The sequence below is a fragment of the Nelumbo lutea genome, chromosome 3 (assembly GCF_056320005.1).
Source record: "Nelumbo lutea isolate HS-2025 chromosome 3, American lotus-T2T, whole genome shotgun sequence".
Taxonomy (NCBI): domain Eukaryota; kingdom Viridiplantae; phylum Streptophyta; class Magnoliopsida; order Proteales; family Nelumbonaceae; genus Nelumbo; species Nelumbo lutea.
The window spans coordinates 21,266,694-21,286,596 of record NC_142686.1 but is presented as its reverse complement, the minus strand read 5'-3'; the positions used below and the strand labels follow the sequence as shown (position 1 = coordinate 21,286,596).

General features: G+C 40.4%; 1 protein-coding gene across 2 annotated transcripts in view; it reads right to left on the bottom strand.

Moving 5' to 3' along the window:
* The window catches only part of LOC148863492 (isoprenylcysteine alpha-carbonyl methylesterase ICME-like), a 46,918-nt gene extending 29,581 nt beyond the window's left edge, over positions 1-17,337 (bottom strand). Inside the window, exons 1-5 of one of the 2 annotated variants that reach the window (XM_088981159.1) lie at positions 16,664-17,337; positions 7,628-7,704; positions 7,371-7,440; positions 7,160-7,240; positions 5,739-5,813 (exon numbers count right to left, since the gene is read on the bottom strand). In XM_088981159.1, coding sequence (XP_088837285.1) covers positions 5,739-5,813; positions 7,160-7,240; positions 7,371-7,440; positions 7,628-7,704; positions 16,664-17,055 — 695 coding nt within the window. In that variant the 5' untranslated portion in view covers positions 17,056-17,337. The remainder of the gene's footprint in view (positions 1-5,738; positions 5,814-7,159; positions 7,241-7,370; positions 7,441-7,627; positions 7,705-16,663) is intronic. The other variant, XM_088981160.1, reaches the window with a different exon arrangement.
* Between the last annotated feature and the right edge of the window lie 2,566 nt (positions 17,338-19,903).

The window sequence follows — 19,903 nt, the reverse complement described above, 5'->3', positions numbered from 1 at the left end:
GTTTTTCAGGATCTAGAGTCTCAGAAGGTGATTGGGAGTGGCCATGAGGTGAATGGAATATACCTGCTTGATACTCCGGGACAATGCATTGATCATCCTGGGAATGTTGCTTTCGGGTCTGTTTCTTCAGAGTCTATTAGTCGGATTATGTTGTGTCATCGTCGTTTGAGTCATCTGTCTTTTTCTGCCTTGAGTCATCTATTCCCTGAACTGTTCAAGGGAATTAGTTTGTCCAGTCTTCATTGTGAGCCTTGTGAGTTATCAAAGCATTGTAGAAACAATTATCCTTTGAGCAATAAAAGATCTTCTTTTCCTTTTAATATTGTGCACTCTGATGTGTGGGGGCCTTACCACTTACCCTCCATGGGTGGCTACAAATATTTTATATTGTTTGTTGATGACTTTTCCCAGTTCACTTGGATATTCCTGATGAAATCCCGTGATGAAGTTCCAAGACTTATAAGACAGATCCATGAATTTGTTCTAACCCAATTTGATACCAAGATTAAAATTTTCAGATCTGACAATGCAAAAGAATATTTTGAGAAGAACCTATCCTGCTATCTCTCTGACATGGGGGTTATTCATCAAAGCTCTTGTGTTAGGACCCCAGAACAGAATGGAGTTGTTGAGAGGAAAAATAGACATATTGTTGAAGTTGCAAGGAGTATCTTATTTGCCTCACATGTTCCTACAAGGTTTTGGGGTGATGTCGTTCTCACGGCCACCTACCTTATAAACCGTATGCCATCCAGGGTTTTCGGGTTTAAGTCTCCCTTCAATCTCCTTCATCCGAACGATGATCTTTTTCCTATTCCTCTTCGTGTCTTTGGCAGCACCTGTTATGTACATGTTCCAAGTGTCCAAAGGCATAAATTTGAACCCAAATCCCACAAGTGTATCTTCCTTGGTTATTCCCCCACACAGAAGGGTTATTGTTGTTTTGATCCAAAGATTGGCTCTCGGTATGTCTCAATGGATGTCACTTTTGATGAGCTTTCTCCCTTTTATGGTTCCTCTCCGGATGGACATTGTCCACAGGGGGAGGATTTGCCACAGGTGTTTGCTCTTCCTCTTCCTGTCCCAGTTGAGTCTTTTGATGAGTCTGCTTCTCCTTCAAATGAATCAAGGGCGGACCAGTCGTCCCATTCTCCCTGTCCCAGTGTCCTTCCACCTTTACCTCCTCGTCCTATCCTCAATCCCAAGGTGTATCAAAGGCAAAGATCCAGAAATGTGCAGGTTGTTTCTCCTACAATACATGAGCCTCATACACTTCCAGTCACAGATGAGACAACAGGTACAGTTTCAACACCCTTGGAGTCATCCTTCCCTGACCTTGATATTCCCATTGCTGTTAGGAAAGGAAAACGGAAGTGCGCTGCTCACTGCATTTCCAAGCACCTTTCTTACAAGTTGCTTTCTCCTTCATACTTTGCCCATCTATCTTTTCTTGCTTCTAACCCTATTCCCAGGTTTGTGTCAGAAGCTCTTAATATTTCAGAATGGAGGGATGCTATGAGGTCTGAAATTGATGCCCTACACAAGAATGACACATGGGAAGTGATTGATTTGCCTGAAGGGAGGGATCCAGTCGGTTGCAAGTGAGTCTTTACTATCAAATATTGAGCTGATGGCACCATTGAAAGGTACAAGGCCAGGCTGGTTGCAAAAGACTATACACAGACATATGGGATTGATTATCTGGAGACCTTTGCATTTGTTGCCAAGATGACATCTGTGAGGGTTCTTCTATCTTTAGCTGCTCACTTTGACTGACCCCTTTATCAATTGGATGTGAAGAATGCATTTCTAAATGGTGAATTACATGAGGAGGTTTATATGTCTCTTCCTCCAGGGATGTACGGAACTGATATGAAAGGAAAGGTATGCAGGCTAAAGAAATCTCTCTATGGACTAAAACAGTCCCCTAGAGCATGGTTTGAGAGATTTAGAACAACACTTGTTAACTTTGGTTATGTGCAGATACAGTCTGATCATACTCTTTTTGTGAAGAGGAGTAGACTTCTGGCAGTATACCTTATTGTATATGTAAATGATATTGTAGTGACTGGTAATGATGTTTCAGGAATTCATGATCTAAAATCTTTCCTCCATACAGAGTTTGAGATTAAAGATTTGGGGGAACTGAGATACTTCCTCGGCATAGAAGTTGCTCAATCCAATGATGGGATTCTTATCTCCCAAAGGAAGTATGTTCTTGACTTGCTCTCTGAAAATGGAAAGATGGGCGCTAGACCAGTTGATACTCCTATTGATAAGAGTCATAAACTCTCTGCCTCAAATGGGACATTCTTAGAAGACAAAGGAATCTTCCAGAGACTTCTTGGGAAACTTCTGTACCTATGCATGACTCGGCCAGATATTGCATATGCAGTTGCATTAGCCAATTCATGCATTCTCCCCGAGACACTCATATGGCAGCAGCAGAGCGAATCCTATGTTATTTGAAGGGCTCCCCAGGAAAGGGAATTCTGTTTGCCAAGCATAGTCATATGAAACTTGAAGCCTACACTGATGTTGACTGGGTCGAAAACATTGATGACAGAAGATCTACTTCTGGGTATTGCAGCTTGGTGGCTGGTAATGTTGTTTCCTGGAGAAGCAAGAAACAATCGGTTGTTGCTCGTTCTTCAGCTGAAGCAGAATACAGGGCCATGGCACATGGAGTTTCTGAACTATTATGGCTAAAATCATTGATGAAGGAACTTGGGGTTGAATATGACAAGCCAATGATGTTGTATTGTGATAATCAGGTTGCCATCAACATTGCTCACAATCCAGTGCAACATGATAGAACTACGCATATTGAAGTTGATCGACACTTCATTAGAGAAATGGTCTCTTCCGATGAAGTATGTCTTCCGTTTATCTCATCTGAAGGACAGTTGGCAGTTTTTCTCACCAAAGGCATTCCCAAGGCAAAACTTCAGCATGATACTAGCAAGCTTGGCATGATTGACATCTATGCTTAGCTTGAGGGGGAGTGTAGAGAAGATGGGCCAAATGGCCCATAGGTTGTTTATGTTCTTTTCTGTAATGGGCCTTATTCCGGGCCCATCCTTTCTATGTCTTGTTCTTTGTAATTTCTTGCCCAAATAAGGGCCTCCTTGTAATTATTCAAAATTATCTTAATACAACAATGTTAGGGTGCTGATAGGGAGTAATGTTCGAAACTCTCACTCTCAAAACCCTCATTGCCGAACTCTCAAGGTCTATTTTCTCAGTTTTCTTCAGAGCCCATCCACCACACGTCCTCTACCAATCATCTTCCCCGAAGCCAAATCCTGTATCACACAAAAAGAAGGGAAAAAGGTCACTAAGCAGTTTAGAGAATTAGTGATACTACTAATAGAGAACTAATAGGGAATTTTGAAACATGTGAAACATTAGACAGGGTGAGACCAAAGGGAAGAGAAATGGTTCCTTGACCAGCTAGTTTCACCTTGTTTCTTCCAGAGAAGAGGTGATAGGTCTGAAAATAAGTGGACTTACCAGTCATATGTCTTGATGCTCTAGAATCAATAATCCAAGGAGAGTCAGGGGAATGAGATGATACGTGAAAAGTTGTGGCAGAATTACCTGATGTGGACACAAATGAAGTTGAGGGAAGAGGAGCATCCATCTGACAAATTGACCTACCATAAAGTTCCGAGTGGTCACGGAATGAATTAATAATATCCTCCCTTGGGTCCAGAGGTGTGTGTTTGAGTCATAGTAGTAGTAGGGGGCCGATTCTCCTGAGTAGCCATGTTTGCTATAGTGAGCTTTCTTGGACCTTGCTGTTCTGACTTCTTATTCAGATCTGAACCTTGATTCTTACTCAATTCCTGAGCCCATTTTGGCTTTCCATAAAGCTCCTAGCATGTATAACGGGTGTATCGGGTTTCTAGCAATGGATGCACCAAAGTTTGTCTTTGTCATCCACCCTTTTTTGAAAGTCCCCCTTCTTAAAGAGATTTCCCCCACCTGTAGCAACATTCCCTTTCACTACCAACATGACTGCATCCCCTCTAGAACTATTCATCGAATTTCTTCTACTTTCTTTTGACTGTACTAATGCATAAACCTCCTGGACAGATGGAAGATCATTGCTGCCTAGGATCTGGACTCTGATGGATTCAGACACAGTGTTCAAGCCATGGAAAAATGTAAATACTCGTTGTTGGGAACAAGTTTCTTGTACACTTTTGCATTTTCATCACACTTCAAGTCCACACTCTAATAGTGATCTAACTCTTCCAGACGGAGGTTAAGTCTGAATAGTACATAGAAAGATTCCTCTCCCCCTGTTTACAAGTGGATGATTCCGATTGTAACTGATAGATTTTTGCATAGTGGCACAGTTCAGAATAGGTTGATTTTGCCTATTCCCAAATCTCATAAGCCGTTTCAGCCAACATAAAGTTCCTTATCACCTGAGGTTGCATAGACACTAATAGCCAGGACATAACCATGTTGTTTTCTTGGCTCCATTTGTCATACTTAGCACTCCCAAAATTAAGTTCTTTAATTTTCCCATTTATATATCCTATCTTTCCCCTTGCAGTAATGTATAACCTGATCCCTCTCGACCATTCTAAATAATTTAAGCCATCCAGGGGTATTACAGCCATAGGGAAGGATAAATCCATACCCCCACTCATTCCATTCTGCATTGAGGAAACACCAGATGTGGCAGAATCTTCACCACTCATGATCACAGCTTCAGGTCACACTCAAAGTAGGCACAAAAAACCTTAAAAAAGAGCAGTCTAACACCCCCAAAAAAAAAATTTTGCACCAGGAGACTAGTGACAACCACTCCCCTCCTTTTCTTTTTGAAACTCAGCTCTTCAATCACACAAGGAAAAAAAAAAAAAAAAAAAACAGTTGCTGTTACAGCACTAACAGGTCATCACTGGCCTGCAATAAATCAGATATGGATGCTGTCGCAGCACATACAGGTTATCTCTTGACCTACAAATCAGATATGGCCGCTGTCATCCTCTGACCTACAAATCCATCACAAGGCTGTTGTCGCAGCATATAAAGGTCATCACCGACCTATGGTACATCACAGGGATCGGCTGATCCCACAAAAAAAGGAAAGAAAGAGGTGCTGATCACCTCACATCAAACAAGTGAACCTACTACAGGTTCTGTCCTGGTACACAGCCAGAAAAAAAAGAAAAAGGAGGAAGGGAGAGAAGGTACTTCAGTTCGATGTTGTATTCTGGATCTTCAATAAAACAAACAGTAGCTAATGAAGAGAGAAGATAGGAAAAAAGCTTGCTCGATCTCTCCTTCCAGATCTGATAGTCCCGCTCTGATACCATGTTATCCAGAAGAGAAGAGGAAAGGAAGAGGGAAGAGAGAGGAGAGAGGAGAGGAGAGATTTAGAGTCAAAAGGTACCTCTGGCAGCACCGGCTTTTTGTATTTATACTAGGGCGACATAAAACAAAATAAAAGAGTGGAAAGTACAATAGTACCCCCGTGGTACTAAACTTAAAAAATAACAGACTTTTAACACTAGATGTATGGAACAAACCAACAGGGAGATTTTTTCTGCTGCTTTCCCATTATGTTTCTAGAGATGATAATTTACAGTTTCCACCAGATCTATGCTACTATATTGGTGAATGTGCTATGTCCAGTATAGGTAATCCATCCAAAAGAGGCTAGCATGCAATATAACAAGTCGTTACTCAATTTTGTCATTTCAATTAAAATAAATTACCTGTAATCTATGCATGCCACCATAATGTCTCTTTCTGATAACTGTTTTCCTAAAAGAGAACCCCATGCTTTATACCTGCACAAATGAAATGCATAACAATTTAACAAGGAATAAATGAACTTTAGATGATGCAAGAGAATGATATGATACAAACTACCGAGTAAATAATCAAATATTAAGTTGGAAAGTTCCTTGTGGACAACATAGATGCTTCTGGAATTAGTTGTCTCAGATTTGTATAATTGTGCTGCATCCTATAACTATCACTCAAAACTTATCAAGTTAAAATATATTTTGTAGGATTTCTTAAAGGCCTATATTCAATAAACTTTCACCAATTGTCTAAAGGCTATCAATATGCGCCTTCCCATTAAAATCATTTCATTGCATGAAAGGAACTGCAATTTTGGAAGATCTGTATACTAGATATACAGTTTCATTTGGTTGGACACAAAATAGGGCAGAAAATGGTTCTTTTGGCAAAGAAAAAGTTGACACTAAACACATCAGTAAGACCTTATCTACCTCCAAGTTGAAACAGCATATAATATTGTGCCCCTGTTTGAACATACGTCATTTTACTTGAGTGAGATAGAGGTCTCAACTTCAAGAGACCTTGTAAAGAAAGACATGTAGAACATCCAAATCATGGGTTTAAAACTTTAAAACTATTCATGAAAAATCACACAAACAAAATCCTGATATCCAATTTCTTGACTGTTTCTACGGTTGAGAGCCCAATTCATGGCATCACCAATTCCCCCTTTGCAATTAGCATCCATTACCATTATCACACTCTATCACTGAATAAAATAATCTAAACTCTCTTGTATTTGGAAATTGGAAGCCTTTAGGGACTTGAAGGCCCAGCATTGCTCAACCCACTATTAGTGAGTATAACAAGACAAGATTGCTGGTCTTGATTCTTAAGCTCATAATTAACAAGGTTTTCTCTTCGGATCAAGTTACATCTGGAGCCATCCTCTTGTGGAAGATAAGGATCATTAACAAGGGACCACCAGCACTAAACCAAATTAAAATGAAGATAAGCCTAGAAATAAAATAGCAAACCAAAAATAAAATGCTAGATGACTAATATATACTTCCAAAATATTACAATTTTAATATTGACATTATTCTTCTTCTAAAATTTTACCATTCAGTTGCATGTTATAAATAATAAGTTGCATATATCCATAGACACATGGGTACACAGTCCACTCATGCTCAAAGTTTTTGGACGTTTCCACCTTGGCACTGCAATCATTCTGTTTCACTCCATGCTCTGACTCCATTCTAGGATTTAGTCATTAACTGCTCAATAAATCTTTGATAATTGCTACCCTAATACCTCCTAAAAACCAAAAAAAAGAGAGAGAGAGAGAGAGAGAGAGGGTATACATGCTTTAAAAAGCACTAACCCAATAATCCAGGCTCCACCTGTTACAAATGCCACAACTGGTTTTGGCCCATTGCTATTTTTAGGTAAATACAGATCAAGCCTGCAGAAAAAGAAATGGCATTATGACTTGTGAGCAATCTATGACAGGATCCTTTAAATATAAAAGCACATATAAGTTATTGCATCCAATAAACCAGAAAATAAACATAAACCAGAGAAATAAAGGATACCTATTTCTTGGTTGATCTCCATAAACAATACCTCTACGGACCTGACTTGAGAAGAAATAGTAATATCCAACTGCCAACAACTAAACACATTAGATATACAAAGGCAAATCCTACACAAGAACTATGACCCACATAAGGTCTAATTTTCATTAAAAAAAAAATATTCAATGGCCAATTATAGGGACCAGAAAAGCTGCTACAGACCAACACTGATGAATGAAAAATGTCAAGGCAACCGAGCCTCATAAAAAACACACCTTGAATGAAACCAGGAATAAGTAGCATTGCATAACAACCAAGGGCAAGAAATCTTACAATCCACCGGTAGCCTACCCTGAACAAAAATAAATGATCAGAATATCAAACAACAATCACAACTTAAACAGAATTTCAAGTTATAGAAAACTACTTTATGTTGGTGAAAGAAACACTATAATATATTTCAGAGATTTTCTCTCTTTTCAAGAAATCAAATCCCTAAAAAGTCAATCTCTTATTATCTACTCTCTAAAGTACATCTGGAGAGATTTAATTATCTTAGTTACCACTAAATAGTGCATTGCGAACAGGCAGGATTAGTCATGCTCCCATATGATGAGCAGACAATAATTCCATTTCAAGGTTTTCTCATTGGTAAGAAATTTATCGACTATCAAGACAAAGTTGGAACAAAAAAGTAACTGGGATTCATGGCCAAATAACAAACTACTAAATTCTTCCCTTAGGTCACAAGTCCCAGTTAACTTGGAAAAGAATATGAAATGAAAGAAATCACAAGGAGATCTGCAAATCGGCAATGTTAATGTTACAGATCAGCAATACCTCCACAGGGTCCTGAAATTAGTTCCAATTATCAGAGTTATGTCCAAGAGGAATCAAGAAACAATTTATCTTACAATTCAACATCCAAGGATATTCCACGATGACATCAAATATTAAATTCTTGTTCAAACTCAGTTTTTTCCATAATACTGTCGCAAAAGGACATAAATACCTAGAAAAGAATTCCAAGTTGAGAACTGCAAATGATGCCACATATAGGCCTCTCCAAGTTCATGGCCATGTCACTGCATTGTCAACTTTGCCAGGAGGAAGCGTCATTTATTGATTAAAGAAGGGCAGAAATCTTATGGTGCATTTGCTATCTGGTGGAGCCTTTGGTGGGAGAGAAACTGCAGATTTTTGAAAGGAAAAGCAGCCCCAGGGAGAAAATAGTATCTAGAGCAGAGAATCATTTGGTAAATTGGGCCTGTATCCTCAAGGAATTTCAGGGTTTTCCTTTAGGCTCAGTTTGGGAAGAGTACTGTTAGAGTTAGCCGAATAAGGGTAGATTAGTCATCTCACCTTGGTTAAGTTATGAGCTTATGTGGCAGTCTTATTAGAGGTTCTCTGTCCCATACTTAAGTAGGGGCAGTTTAGTCCTTGTACATTTAATTAGAAGCCTAATCACTATTAAGAGGTCGACTGATAGCGTTTAGCTATCAAGTTCGACAGTTCTTTCATATTCTTCTTCTTCTCTTCTCTTTCTTCTTCTCCTTACTGGTTCGGACTACTGTAGCTACAGTAGCTACAGTGAAAACATGGTATCAGAGCGTGACAACTTCAGTTCGTGACCTGTTTCAGTTCGTGACAACTTCAGTTCGTGCTTCAGTTCTCTCCTTTTCTTCTCTGGGCTGTCAATGGAGAAAAGTGATTCGTCCCAGGCCTGAAACATCACAGTTTTTTTCTGGTGCTCAGAACCTTCTTTCCTAAGAAAACAACTTCAGCAGTGAATGGTTGGCTGAAGCTCTCAAATGAAGGTTGGTTATCTCTCCTCTGTGTGCTGTTGGTATTTCTGGGTTGAAAATCTTCAAGAACTTGAGAGGACTGATCAGAACCTAGAAAACTAAGTTGGTTGTTGCCCTGGTTCTTGGAAAAATTTCCAAGAACAGGTTGTGTTTACAATGACCAAATGGTGTAAGGGCTGCTACTGTAGGTGACCGAATGGTGCAAGGTGTAATGCAATGATACTAGTTGAGTTTTTTTTTGTTGGTCTTGTGGTGCCCTCTTAAAAGCGTTAAAGCAGGTCTGTATTGTGTGTGACAGCTATGGCTGTGTGGTGGTGCTTGTAATGCACGAACTCTTGACAGCAGTAGTGGTGTGACAGCTAGTTGAGTTTTTGCTAAGTAGTTGTGGTGGTGCTTGTAATGCACAAACTCTTGACAGCAGTAGTGGTGTGACATCTAGTTGAGTTTTTGTTGAGTAGTTGTAAATGAGCTTGCATGTGGTTAGTAAGTGCTGAGTTAATGTCGGTGTAGTCTGTGTTTTTTTTTTTTTTGTGAAATCAGTAGTGGTGTGGATAAGAACAAAGGCGTGTGTATCTATCATTGTGTTTAGGGACTGCTGTAGGTTCTGGAACATCAAACTCTTGACAGTAGCACTTAGTTGGTGATTGGGAATTCAGATTAGAGGCAGCATTGAAAGAGTATCATGGCAGCAATGGGAGATGGTTGTAGTGATCAGAAACCTAGTGTGGTGGTTTCCTCTGACTATCTAGGTGTACAGATGACCTCGATTAAACTGAATGGTGAGAACCATGTTCCATGGGCCAAGTCGGTGGAAGTTTTTCTCAAGGCAAAGAGAAAAGTGAAGCATGTGAAAGAAGATAAACCACCGGCTGACTCTCCAGGGTTTGATGATTGGGAACAGGAGGATGCTCAAATCATGACATGGCTATGGAACAGTATGGAACCCAAAATAAGTGCCAACATGTTCTTAGATACAGCTAAGGACATATGAGAACATGCCAAGAAGCTGTATTCTGGGCAAGATAATACTACAAGGGTATATCAGCTCTATCAGGAGTACTTTGGTCTGCAACAAGGAAATAAAACCCTAGAAGAGTACTATGCCAGTATGAAGAACCTCAGAAATGAACTCAATGTCTATCATCCTCTCACTCCAGATGTTAAAGTTCAGCAACAACAGAGGGAACAACTAGATGTCACAAGGTTCTTAGTGGGGTTGAAATCAGAGTATGAACCAGTTAGAGCCCAAATATTGGGGGCTCTACCCTTCCTACACTTGAGGAAGTGTTTGCTCGGCTCCGCAGGATTTCTTTGGGACAGATAGAGAATCCCACACAGTCTGATAGATCAGCTTTTGTAACAGCCAGAGGAGGTGGACGTGGTACGAAAGGGGGAGGACATGCCTCCCGAGGAGGTCGTGGTGGTTCCATATTTGGCCGTGGTGGTGGTCGTGACTCAGGGGGAGGCCGTGGCAAAGAAAAAGGCAGCTCTACAAGGAAGTGTACCCACTGTGGCAGGGAAGGACATTCCGTAAATTTCTGTTATGATCTTCATGGCCGCCCTCCCTCTAAATGGGCCAATCATGCTATTGCTGGTGGGGTTGATGTCAGTGATAATCAACAGGCAGACCTAACTCCTTCCACATCTACATCTGTTTCCGGAAGGGAGATGGTGAGTGTACCGCGTGATGAGTATGAGTGGTTCCTTCAGTCCACTTCACAGTACACTACTGCTACTCTTGCCCACTCAGGTATAGCTTGCCTGTCATCTAAAACCTCTCCTTGGATTATTGACTCTGGGGCCTCTGATCACATGACCGGGACTCCAGGTGTGTTCTCTTCTCTCTCTGAAACTTCCACATCTCAAACTGTTACCCTTGCCAATGGTTCCTCCTCTCCCATTTGTGGTGTTGGCAATGTTGACATGGCTTCTCTTTCTTTATCATCTGTTCTATATGTTCCTAAGTTTCCATTCAATCTTATGTCTGTTAGTAAATTAACCAAGACTCTTAACTGCTCTATTACTTTTTTCCCTTCCTCTTGTGTTTTTCAGGATCTCAGGACGGGGAAGAAGATTGGTGGGGGGCATGAAGCTGGTGGATTGTATTACCTTGACGGTGGTGGATCGTCAGTTGCACTTCAGACTTCACTCACTCCTCTACAGTGGCATTGTCGACTGGGACATCCTTCTCTCAAGGCACTCAAGATACTAGTTCCGTCTTTGAGTCATTTGTCAGTGTTACAGTGTGAGTCGTGTCAGTTTGGGAAACATTGTCGTGTTTCCTTCAGTCCTAGAGTTGAAAGTCGTATGTTGAGTCATTTTGCTTTGGTTCATTCAGATGTTTGGGGCCCGATCAAAATAGAGTCTTATAATGGTTACAAGTATTTTGTCACTTTTATTGATGATTGTTCAGGAATAACATGGATTTATTTAATGAAAGAAATGAGTGAATTATTTTCCATTTTTCAAAAATTCCATGCTGAAATACGTACACAATTTGGTGTTCCAATCAAAGTTTTTCGTTCAGATAATGGTCGTGAATATTTTCTAACTTCCTTTCAACAGTATTTAGAACAGCATGGCATCATTCATCAAACTTCTTGTGCATCCACTCCTCAACAAAATGGGGTGGCTGAACGGAAGAACCGTCATCTCCTTGAAACAGCTCGGTCTATTCTTCATCATATGAGTGTTCCTAAACGGTTTTGGAGTGATGCTGTACTTACTACGTGTTTCCTCATTAATCGGATGCCCTCCTTTATTCTTCATGGTCGGTCTCCCTTCTCTATCTTGTTTCCCACCTTGACTCCCATTTCCATTAACACCTCGTATCTTTGGCTGTGTGTGCTTTGTTCACAATCTGAATCCTGGAATAGACAAATTGGATGCATGCTCCATTAAGTGTGTCTTTCTTGGCTACTCTCGGACTCAAAAAGGGTACAAGTGTTACAATCCCATTACTCGGAAGTGCTATGTTTGTCCTAATGTCACCTTTTTTGAGTTTGTTCCCTTCTTCTCAGGAACTGAAGCATCTTCGTCTCCACCTTTACTTCCTCTTCCTCTTCCGGTCAGTGATCCCGTTCCGGGTGTTCCTGTTGGAGTTGACTCGTCATCTCATCCAGTACAGATCCCTACTGAACGACCACCAATTCGGCAAGTGTATACACGTCGAACGACACCGGCCCCTCCTCCAACTTCTACCTTGTCCGCGGATCCTGTCGTTGCTCCTATTGCTGAACCTTCAGGACTTGACCTACCCATTGCCTTACGGAAAGGTAAACGTAGTTCTACTCTCCATCCCATTTCCAATTTTGTTTCAGTATCTCGCCTTTCCACCTCACATCGCCAGTTTGTTTCACTATTGTCATCTATTTCCATTCCTAACAATGTCCAAGAGGCTCTTAGTTCACCTGGGTGGAGGCAGGCAATGGAGGAGTAACTCTCTGCTCTTCAACATACTCACACGTGGGAACTCACTACTCTTCCCCCTGGTAAGCATGTTGTGGGTTGTAAATGGGTGTATACTGTTAAATACTTGCCAGATGGTAGTGTGGAGCGTCTGAAAGCCAGACTTGTTGCTAAAGGGTATTCACAATTGTATGGAGTGGACTATATGGAGAACTTCTCTCCAGTGGCAAAGATTAGCTCTGTCCGTGTGTTAATTTCCCTGGCAGTTATGTATGATTGGCCCTTATTTCAACTTGACATAAAAAATGCCTTCCTTCATGGTGACCTTATAGAGGAGGTATATATGAAGCAACCACCTGGGTTTGTTGCTCAGGGGGAGGCTGGTAAGGTGTGCAGACTGAAAAAAGGCAATTTATGGGTTGAAACAATCGCCTCGTGCTTGGTTCGGGAAGTTTAGTGAAGTGGTGAAGAATTTTGGAATGAAACAATGCCAGGTTGATCACTCAGTGTTCAGCTATGACTCAGAAGCTGGAAAGATTTTATTAGTGGTCTATGTGGATGATATTGTCATAACTGGCAGTGACAAATTGGGGATCAACAAACTCAAGGTCTTTCTGCAAAATCATTTTCAAACAAAAGACCTTGGGACATTGAAGTATTTCTTGGGTATAGAAGTTGCTAGATCAAGACAAGGTGTAAACCTGTGCCAAAGAAAATATGTTCTCGATCTATTAGACGAAACAGGACTGTTAGGTGCAAAACCGGCTGAGACTCCTATGGAACCAAATGTTAAGTTGAGCGGTGATACAGGGGGAATATTTGATGATCCTGGAAGGTATAGACGACTAGTGGGGAAACTGAACTATTTGACTATCACGAGACCAGACATCTCCTTTGCAGTCAGTGTGGTGAGCCAATTTATGCAGAACCCTCGTATATCTCACTGGGATGCAGTTCTTAGAATTGTAAGATATTTGAAGGGAGCTCCAGGTCGTGGGCTATTGTATAAACCAAGAGGAAAACTTGAAGTAGTTGGGTACACGGATGCAGATTGGGCGGGCTCTGTGTCTGATAGAAGATCTAATACAGGTTACTGCACATTTCTTGGAGGAAATCTTGTGACGTGAAAGAGTAAAAAGCAGACGGTTGTGGCTAGAAGCAGTGCTGAAGCCAAGTACAGAGCCATGGCACACACTACATGTGAATTAGTGTGGTTGAGGAATCTCCTACAAGAAATCGGGTTCCACATGGATAAACCTATGAAGTTGTACTGTGACAATCAAGCTGCGCTCCATATCTCATCCAACCCTGTTTTCCATGAGAGAACAAAGCACATAGAGATTGATTGCCACTTTGTGAGAGAAAAGGTTCTTACTAGAGAGATAAGCACAGAACATGTAAGCTCAGGTGATCAGTGGGCAGATTTGTTTACAAAAGCCTTAAATTCAAGGAGAGTGAACTATATATGTAACAAGCTGGGATTATATGATATATATTCTCTAGCTTGAGGGGGAGTGTTAGAGTTAGCCGAATAAGGGTAGATTAGTCATCTCACCTTGGTTAAGTTATGAACTTATGTGGCAGTCTTATTAGAGGTTCTCTATCCCATACTTAAGTAGGGGCAGTTTAGTCCTTGTACATTTAATTAGAAGCCTAATCACTATTAAGAGGTCGACTGATAGGGTTTAGCTATCAAGTTCAACAGTTCTTTCATCTTCTTCTTCTTCTCTTCTCTTTCTTCTTCTCCTTACTGGTTCGGACTACTGTAGCTACAGTAGCTACGGTAGCTACAGTGAAAACAAGTACAAATACAAATATGTACAGTGGAAATCAAGATTTAGGAATAAAAATGCAAATATGCAAAGTTTTGCACTATACAGGATCCTTGATATTACAGTCTGCTGCTTTGGTTGTAAAAACAATACTTCTTTTTGTATATTCTCTGTACAGATTTTTTGAGGGAATCCCTCCCTCTCTTTTAATAAATTTATTTACCATCTATCAAAATTCAAAAAAAAAAATCTTATGGTGTATTTGGGAAGAGAAGAATGCTGGACGCTTTAAGGACAAGTATCAAAACATAGAGGCCACTATAGAGAATTTCATGATCAAGGTGGCTGATTGGGCTAAGACTTGCGGCCTTTAAAAGTGATGGCATATTAAGAAATTGGCAACAATTGGCTGATTCATGTTCATTAAGGAGTCCTCAGTTATATCACATTCGACTCCTCCCAATCCCAAATATGACCAAGTTGAACTTCTGATTAGGGAATCCAGGAATCTCAGGAGATGGGAATGTTTTGAGAAACTAGGAGGGAAACATCCTAGCTTGATACACAGGCCAGGCTCGTGTTGGTGATGCTATTAGGTCCTGAAGATATGGACTGTTCTACATGGGGGGTTAAAGCTGATTAATCACTGCACTACATGGACATTTTTGTAGAAGGGGATTCACAAGTAACCATAATGCTGGTTAAAAAAATAACAAAGTAGTTCACTGAAGTATAGATAATATTTTAAGGGAAATCACAAAGAAAGCAGTGCTGCGGTAGATCTTTTTCAATAAGTAAAGCTAGCTAGCTAGCTAGTGGTGTTTTTGAGAACAAATTTTATTTTAGAAAGCCTCCAAGATCAGTTAATAGTGGTTGCAGATGGGCTTGCAAAACGAGGAGCAACTAGAAGCCAAATGTATTAAGGTTCAACTCCACAGGGTGGGAACTTGTAACTTAAAGCAAGATATTGGTAATGCAACTAACCAATGCTAGCTACCTTTGAGGAATTCGGATTAGCTGAATGCTTTGGCTGTTCAGCGGGCTGTGGAACCAATGATGAGGTTTCACACCAGTAATAAATTCATGGGCCCCACTGTGAAAGGTTTGGGCCCATGTATTTTATTACTAGCATGGAACCTTATCATTGGTTCCACAGCCCGCTGAACAGCCAAAGCATTCAGCTAAACCTTGCTCACCTTTGAGGGGGTATTTGGCACAGAACTGTGCATCTTACTATATATTTTTATAATTGATTACTTGTTATTGATCAAAAGAAAATGTTTCATTCATTGAGAATGAATGCCAGTTGATAACCTATTTACCCCTTCCAACTGTGTATGGGATGTCTCTATGACATTCTTCCTTCCAGTAGCAAGCAAGCATTGTTTTCTTTAATGAATTCTACAAGGGTGTAGAGTTGGAGGTATAAGAAATGACTAATTGAATTCATGATAATCCTTAGGTTGGAAGTTAATAGCTCAGGAGTGCCACTTTCTGACACCCATGCCTTAGGACTTAGGAGCACCCACAGTGCTCTCAACTCACTAAAAGATGAGGAGTTCATGTTAACCCACACTAACAATATACTACTTGTATCCAGCACAAGGACAGATCTTGTCAGAGAAAGGTAAAGTATTATATTAGACAAAACGCAATCCAGATCTGCACAACAAGGAGCTGTGCAGTGCCCAATCAAAAACTGTACATCTTCTAAAATCCTTAAAATAAATTTTCCTCTGCAACAAACTTATTTTCAAACAGTCTTTTGTTTCTTTCCGTCCATATTATCCAAACCGCTAAATCAATCCCCAAACTGATTCACCAAGTATTTCATCAACGGCATCTAACTTGAAACACTGAATGAAGATTCCTATAGCCTGGAATTCTTGAACCAACAGGCAAAGTACGACACATTTCTCAAGAAGCAAGCCAATGCAACAAACATAATCACGACTCCAGTTATAAATTTGATTTGCCTATCCCAATCGTAAATCAGGTGTATACCCACTATTCCGTTTAATGAAAACCAATCTTCCAATCAATCAAAGGTATAAATTAACATGCTTTTCTGAGGAGACCATCTAGAGTATTAGACAAGATGTCGATTTAAAATTATGCTCTCTCCAGCGACCCAATACGACAATCATCAAGAAAAAAATGTACACAAATCGAAAAATAATTCCTATTAGATTCAGTAATTAAAAAAAAAAAAAAAAAACCATGGGAATTCAATATCGATATCAAAATTTTATCAAAGAAAAAGGGCGGAGGCGGGGGAATTAAAGATAAACATATCAGAGTAACGAATAAGAGAAAGCAGTAGTACCCCAAATAACGCAAGAGCTTGAGACTAAGGCGAGTGAGCAAGAAAGTATTGGAAGCAGCTTGGCTGACGTCCTCCCTGAACGACTGTTGTCGCTCGGTTAAAAGAAAAGGAAGAGATGTTTCGCTGGCACTTCTGCGCCTCCTTTGTTGCTGTTGCTTTTGTTGGCTATTGATGCTATTACCTGTATAGGTAGAAACCCGAGGAAGAAAGTGTCTCTTGTCAACGTCTTTGCCATTTTCAAATGAGGGAGACGAGGAGAAATAAAAACGGCTTGGATCTTCCTCTCCTCTTAAAACCATTGTTGCCGTCGTCGCCGTCGCTGGCATAGTTGGAGAAACCGGAGAAGAAGAGGAGGAGGAGGAATGAAATACAGGAAGGATCTGAGATTGCATAGGGAGATAAAGAGGGGTGAGGACGGATAGAGGTGGGTATAAGTAGTTGATCAGAAAAAAAGGCAAAGTTTGTTTCGTTGTTCTGTTGCTTTGCTTGTTCGACAGTATTTGCTTCCTCCTTGTTTCGTGGGTGTGATCGTTTGAGCATATACTAACATTGGAGAATACTGATCTAAGAGAGAACTGGGCAACTATGACATCGTACAAGATTACAACTACTAATTGTCAAATTGGCTGACATATCCATTTCTTTGAATTTGATTGGAGAGTCAATGTCAATGAGAGAGAGAAAGAGAGGGGAATTGGAGCTCTTGATTGGCCATGGGGAGGACCAAGTGATCCATCCATTTGGTGCCACCTGTTAGCTAGCTTTAGCTTCTCTTTTCTTTTTCAGAGAAAATGGAAAATTTTTGAGAGAGTTTTTGGCGAGAATTGTAGAATTATGCGTTGTAAATTTTCTCATTGGTTCTATGAATCTGTGTGAATGTACGTGGCCCCACGTTTTATTTTTATTTTTTTGGTACAAGTATTTTGGGGCCATAACTCATTAAGCACGAGCCCATGTTCCCTCCCCCACAAAACCCTGCACGACCCTAAAAGTACTGAGATCTTTTCCCACACGTGTGTTAATCATATCCATAAATACACACATTCATACAATCCATGAGAAGTTGTGAACTGTAACTGTGCCAGTTTATTCAGTTAAATGTTGCTGTTTCCTATGCTTCAAGGGGGACAGAATTGTCATGAGACATGAATAGGGAGTGGGATCTGCTCACACCAATAAAAAAGTATACCAGTGTCAACACATCTCACCAAGAGGTTATGATGGTGATGGGATCTGTTCCTCACAATGCATTATAGGATGTACATGTGAGGTGCCAGGTGGGAGGAGCAGATCCAGTCCCGTAACACAGATCATGTTGGAACAATCCTGCCATATGGATGGGCATAGATCTCCTGCAAATGCTTGCGTGTTAAAACATGTTCACTTGTGGTTAGCCAATGTAGCGTGGTTCACGCGTTTGTGTTCACTTGTGATTACTCACGTAACCTGATTCACACATTTGTGTGATTAGTCAAGTAATCTGATTCACACATTTGTGTTCCTAAGGATCCCAATGTGTCGTGAGAGATCGTAGGGAACCATTGCATGAATTCACATCAGCGTCTTACAGCATATCCGACCTTGTATTGGGAACATCTTCCAATTATAAGTACAAGAGATGTGTTGTAGGGCATTGTGGGGCGCTCTACATGATGTGAACCCCCATTGCATCTCCTATCACCAAAAATGGGAGTTCACATTTGTGCCCCACAATACATCTCGCAATGATGTATCATCATTTCCCGTATTTATTATCGAAAATGTTCTCAATACAAGGTGGAAATGTTTTATGGGGCATTGTGGGACGCCCCCTTGTGGGGTGCAATGTGAACTCATAAAATGGACTACATAAGTCATAACTAATCATGCCAATGTTCTCCGTACATAAAACTCATAAGAGACCAGCCCGATATACAATAAGGGCAATCTCTTTCTGTCTTTCAGATTTAATATTTTCATAATTAAACCGCGTAAACCTTCTTCCACAAACATTCTCTACAACATTAATCTTTTTTTTTTCTGTTTAGGTATATGTCACTTTCTTAAATCTTTCCCATTCTATAGTTTTCTCTTACTTCTACGAAAAGATATAATTTAATATATAAAATTAACACTCTTTCAACAAAATATGATATTAAAATCACACTGAGGATAAAAGGCAAAAAAAAAAATAAAGAAAAAACGAGGATAAGATTTCAACATGGCATTATGTCAAATTAGACTTGTTCATGGGTCGGCTGGCCCGATAGGCCGGCCTGGCCCCCGGACGGGCTTGAACATGTTTATAGGCCTGTGGGCTTAAACTCGGGCCAAAAAGCCCGGCCCACAATAAATTCGAGCCGGGCTCGGGTTTTGTCAAAATAGCCTGGCTCGACCCAACCTAAAATTAGACTTAAAAAGGGTTATGTGATTATGTCCATTTGAATAAACTTTTTTATTTAAGAATGTAAAACTGTGTTTTAAAACATAAAAGAAAGGAAAAAAACCATCTTGTAGGCCCATTGTTCATTTAAATAGGAAAAAAAAAAACATCTGAATTTTTAATTCTAATTTGAATAGGGAAAATTGGAATTTATTTTATTAGGTCAGGCTTCGGGCATTTTATCAGGGCCGGGCTCGGGCCCAAGTTATAGGCCCGTTGGTTGGGTCGGGCTCGGAATCGAGCCTAGTGTATTTCCATTAATGATGAATAAAAGCCCGGCCTGAGCTCTATGCCAAATGCTAGAGTGCAGTCAAAGTTTTTTGTCTTACACTTTTTACCATAAAAGCCCAATTCATAATTTCATATAGTTAGGGACTTTAGGGGTATCAATGGACCCAAAGTTTTGGGTTGGGCACCATCCAAGTCAAATTCAATTCGGATGGATTGGATAGACCAATAAGACATCAAATTGGACTAATCTAAACTTAATGGTTCAAAGTATTTATTGGATTGGTTGGACCCGGTTCATCTGTAATGGATTTATATTGGATTGCATTGGATTAAACTAATCAATGGACTAGGTTTGGGTAGGAACCAACCTAAATTAAAACCAATCTGAATAGACTGAACGGCCCATGTCGAAGAGGCGACTAGGACTTAGGTTCCCATGCCGAAGAGGCGATTGGATCTTAAGTGCCCATATCGAGGAGGCGACTAGGACTAGCTCACCCATGCCGAAGAGGCGACTGGATCTTAAGTACCCATGCCAAGGAGGCGACTGGGACTTAGCTTGCCCATGCCGAAGAGGCGACTAGGAC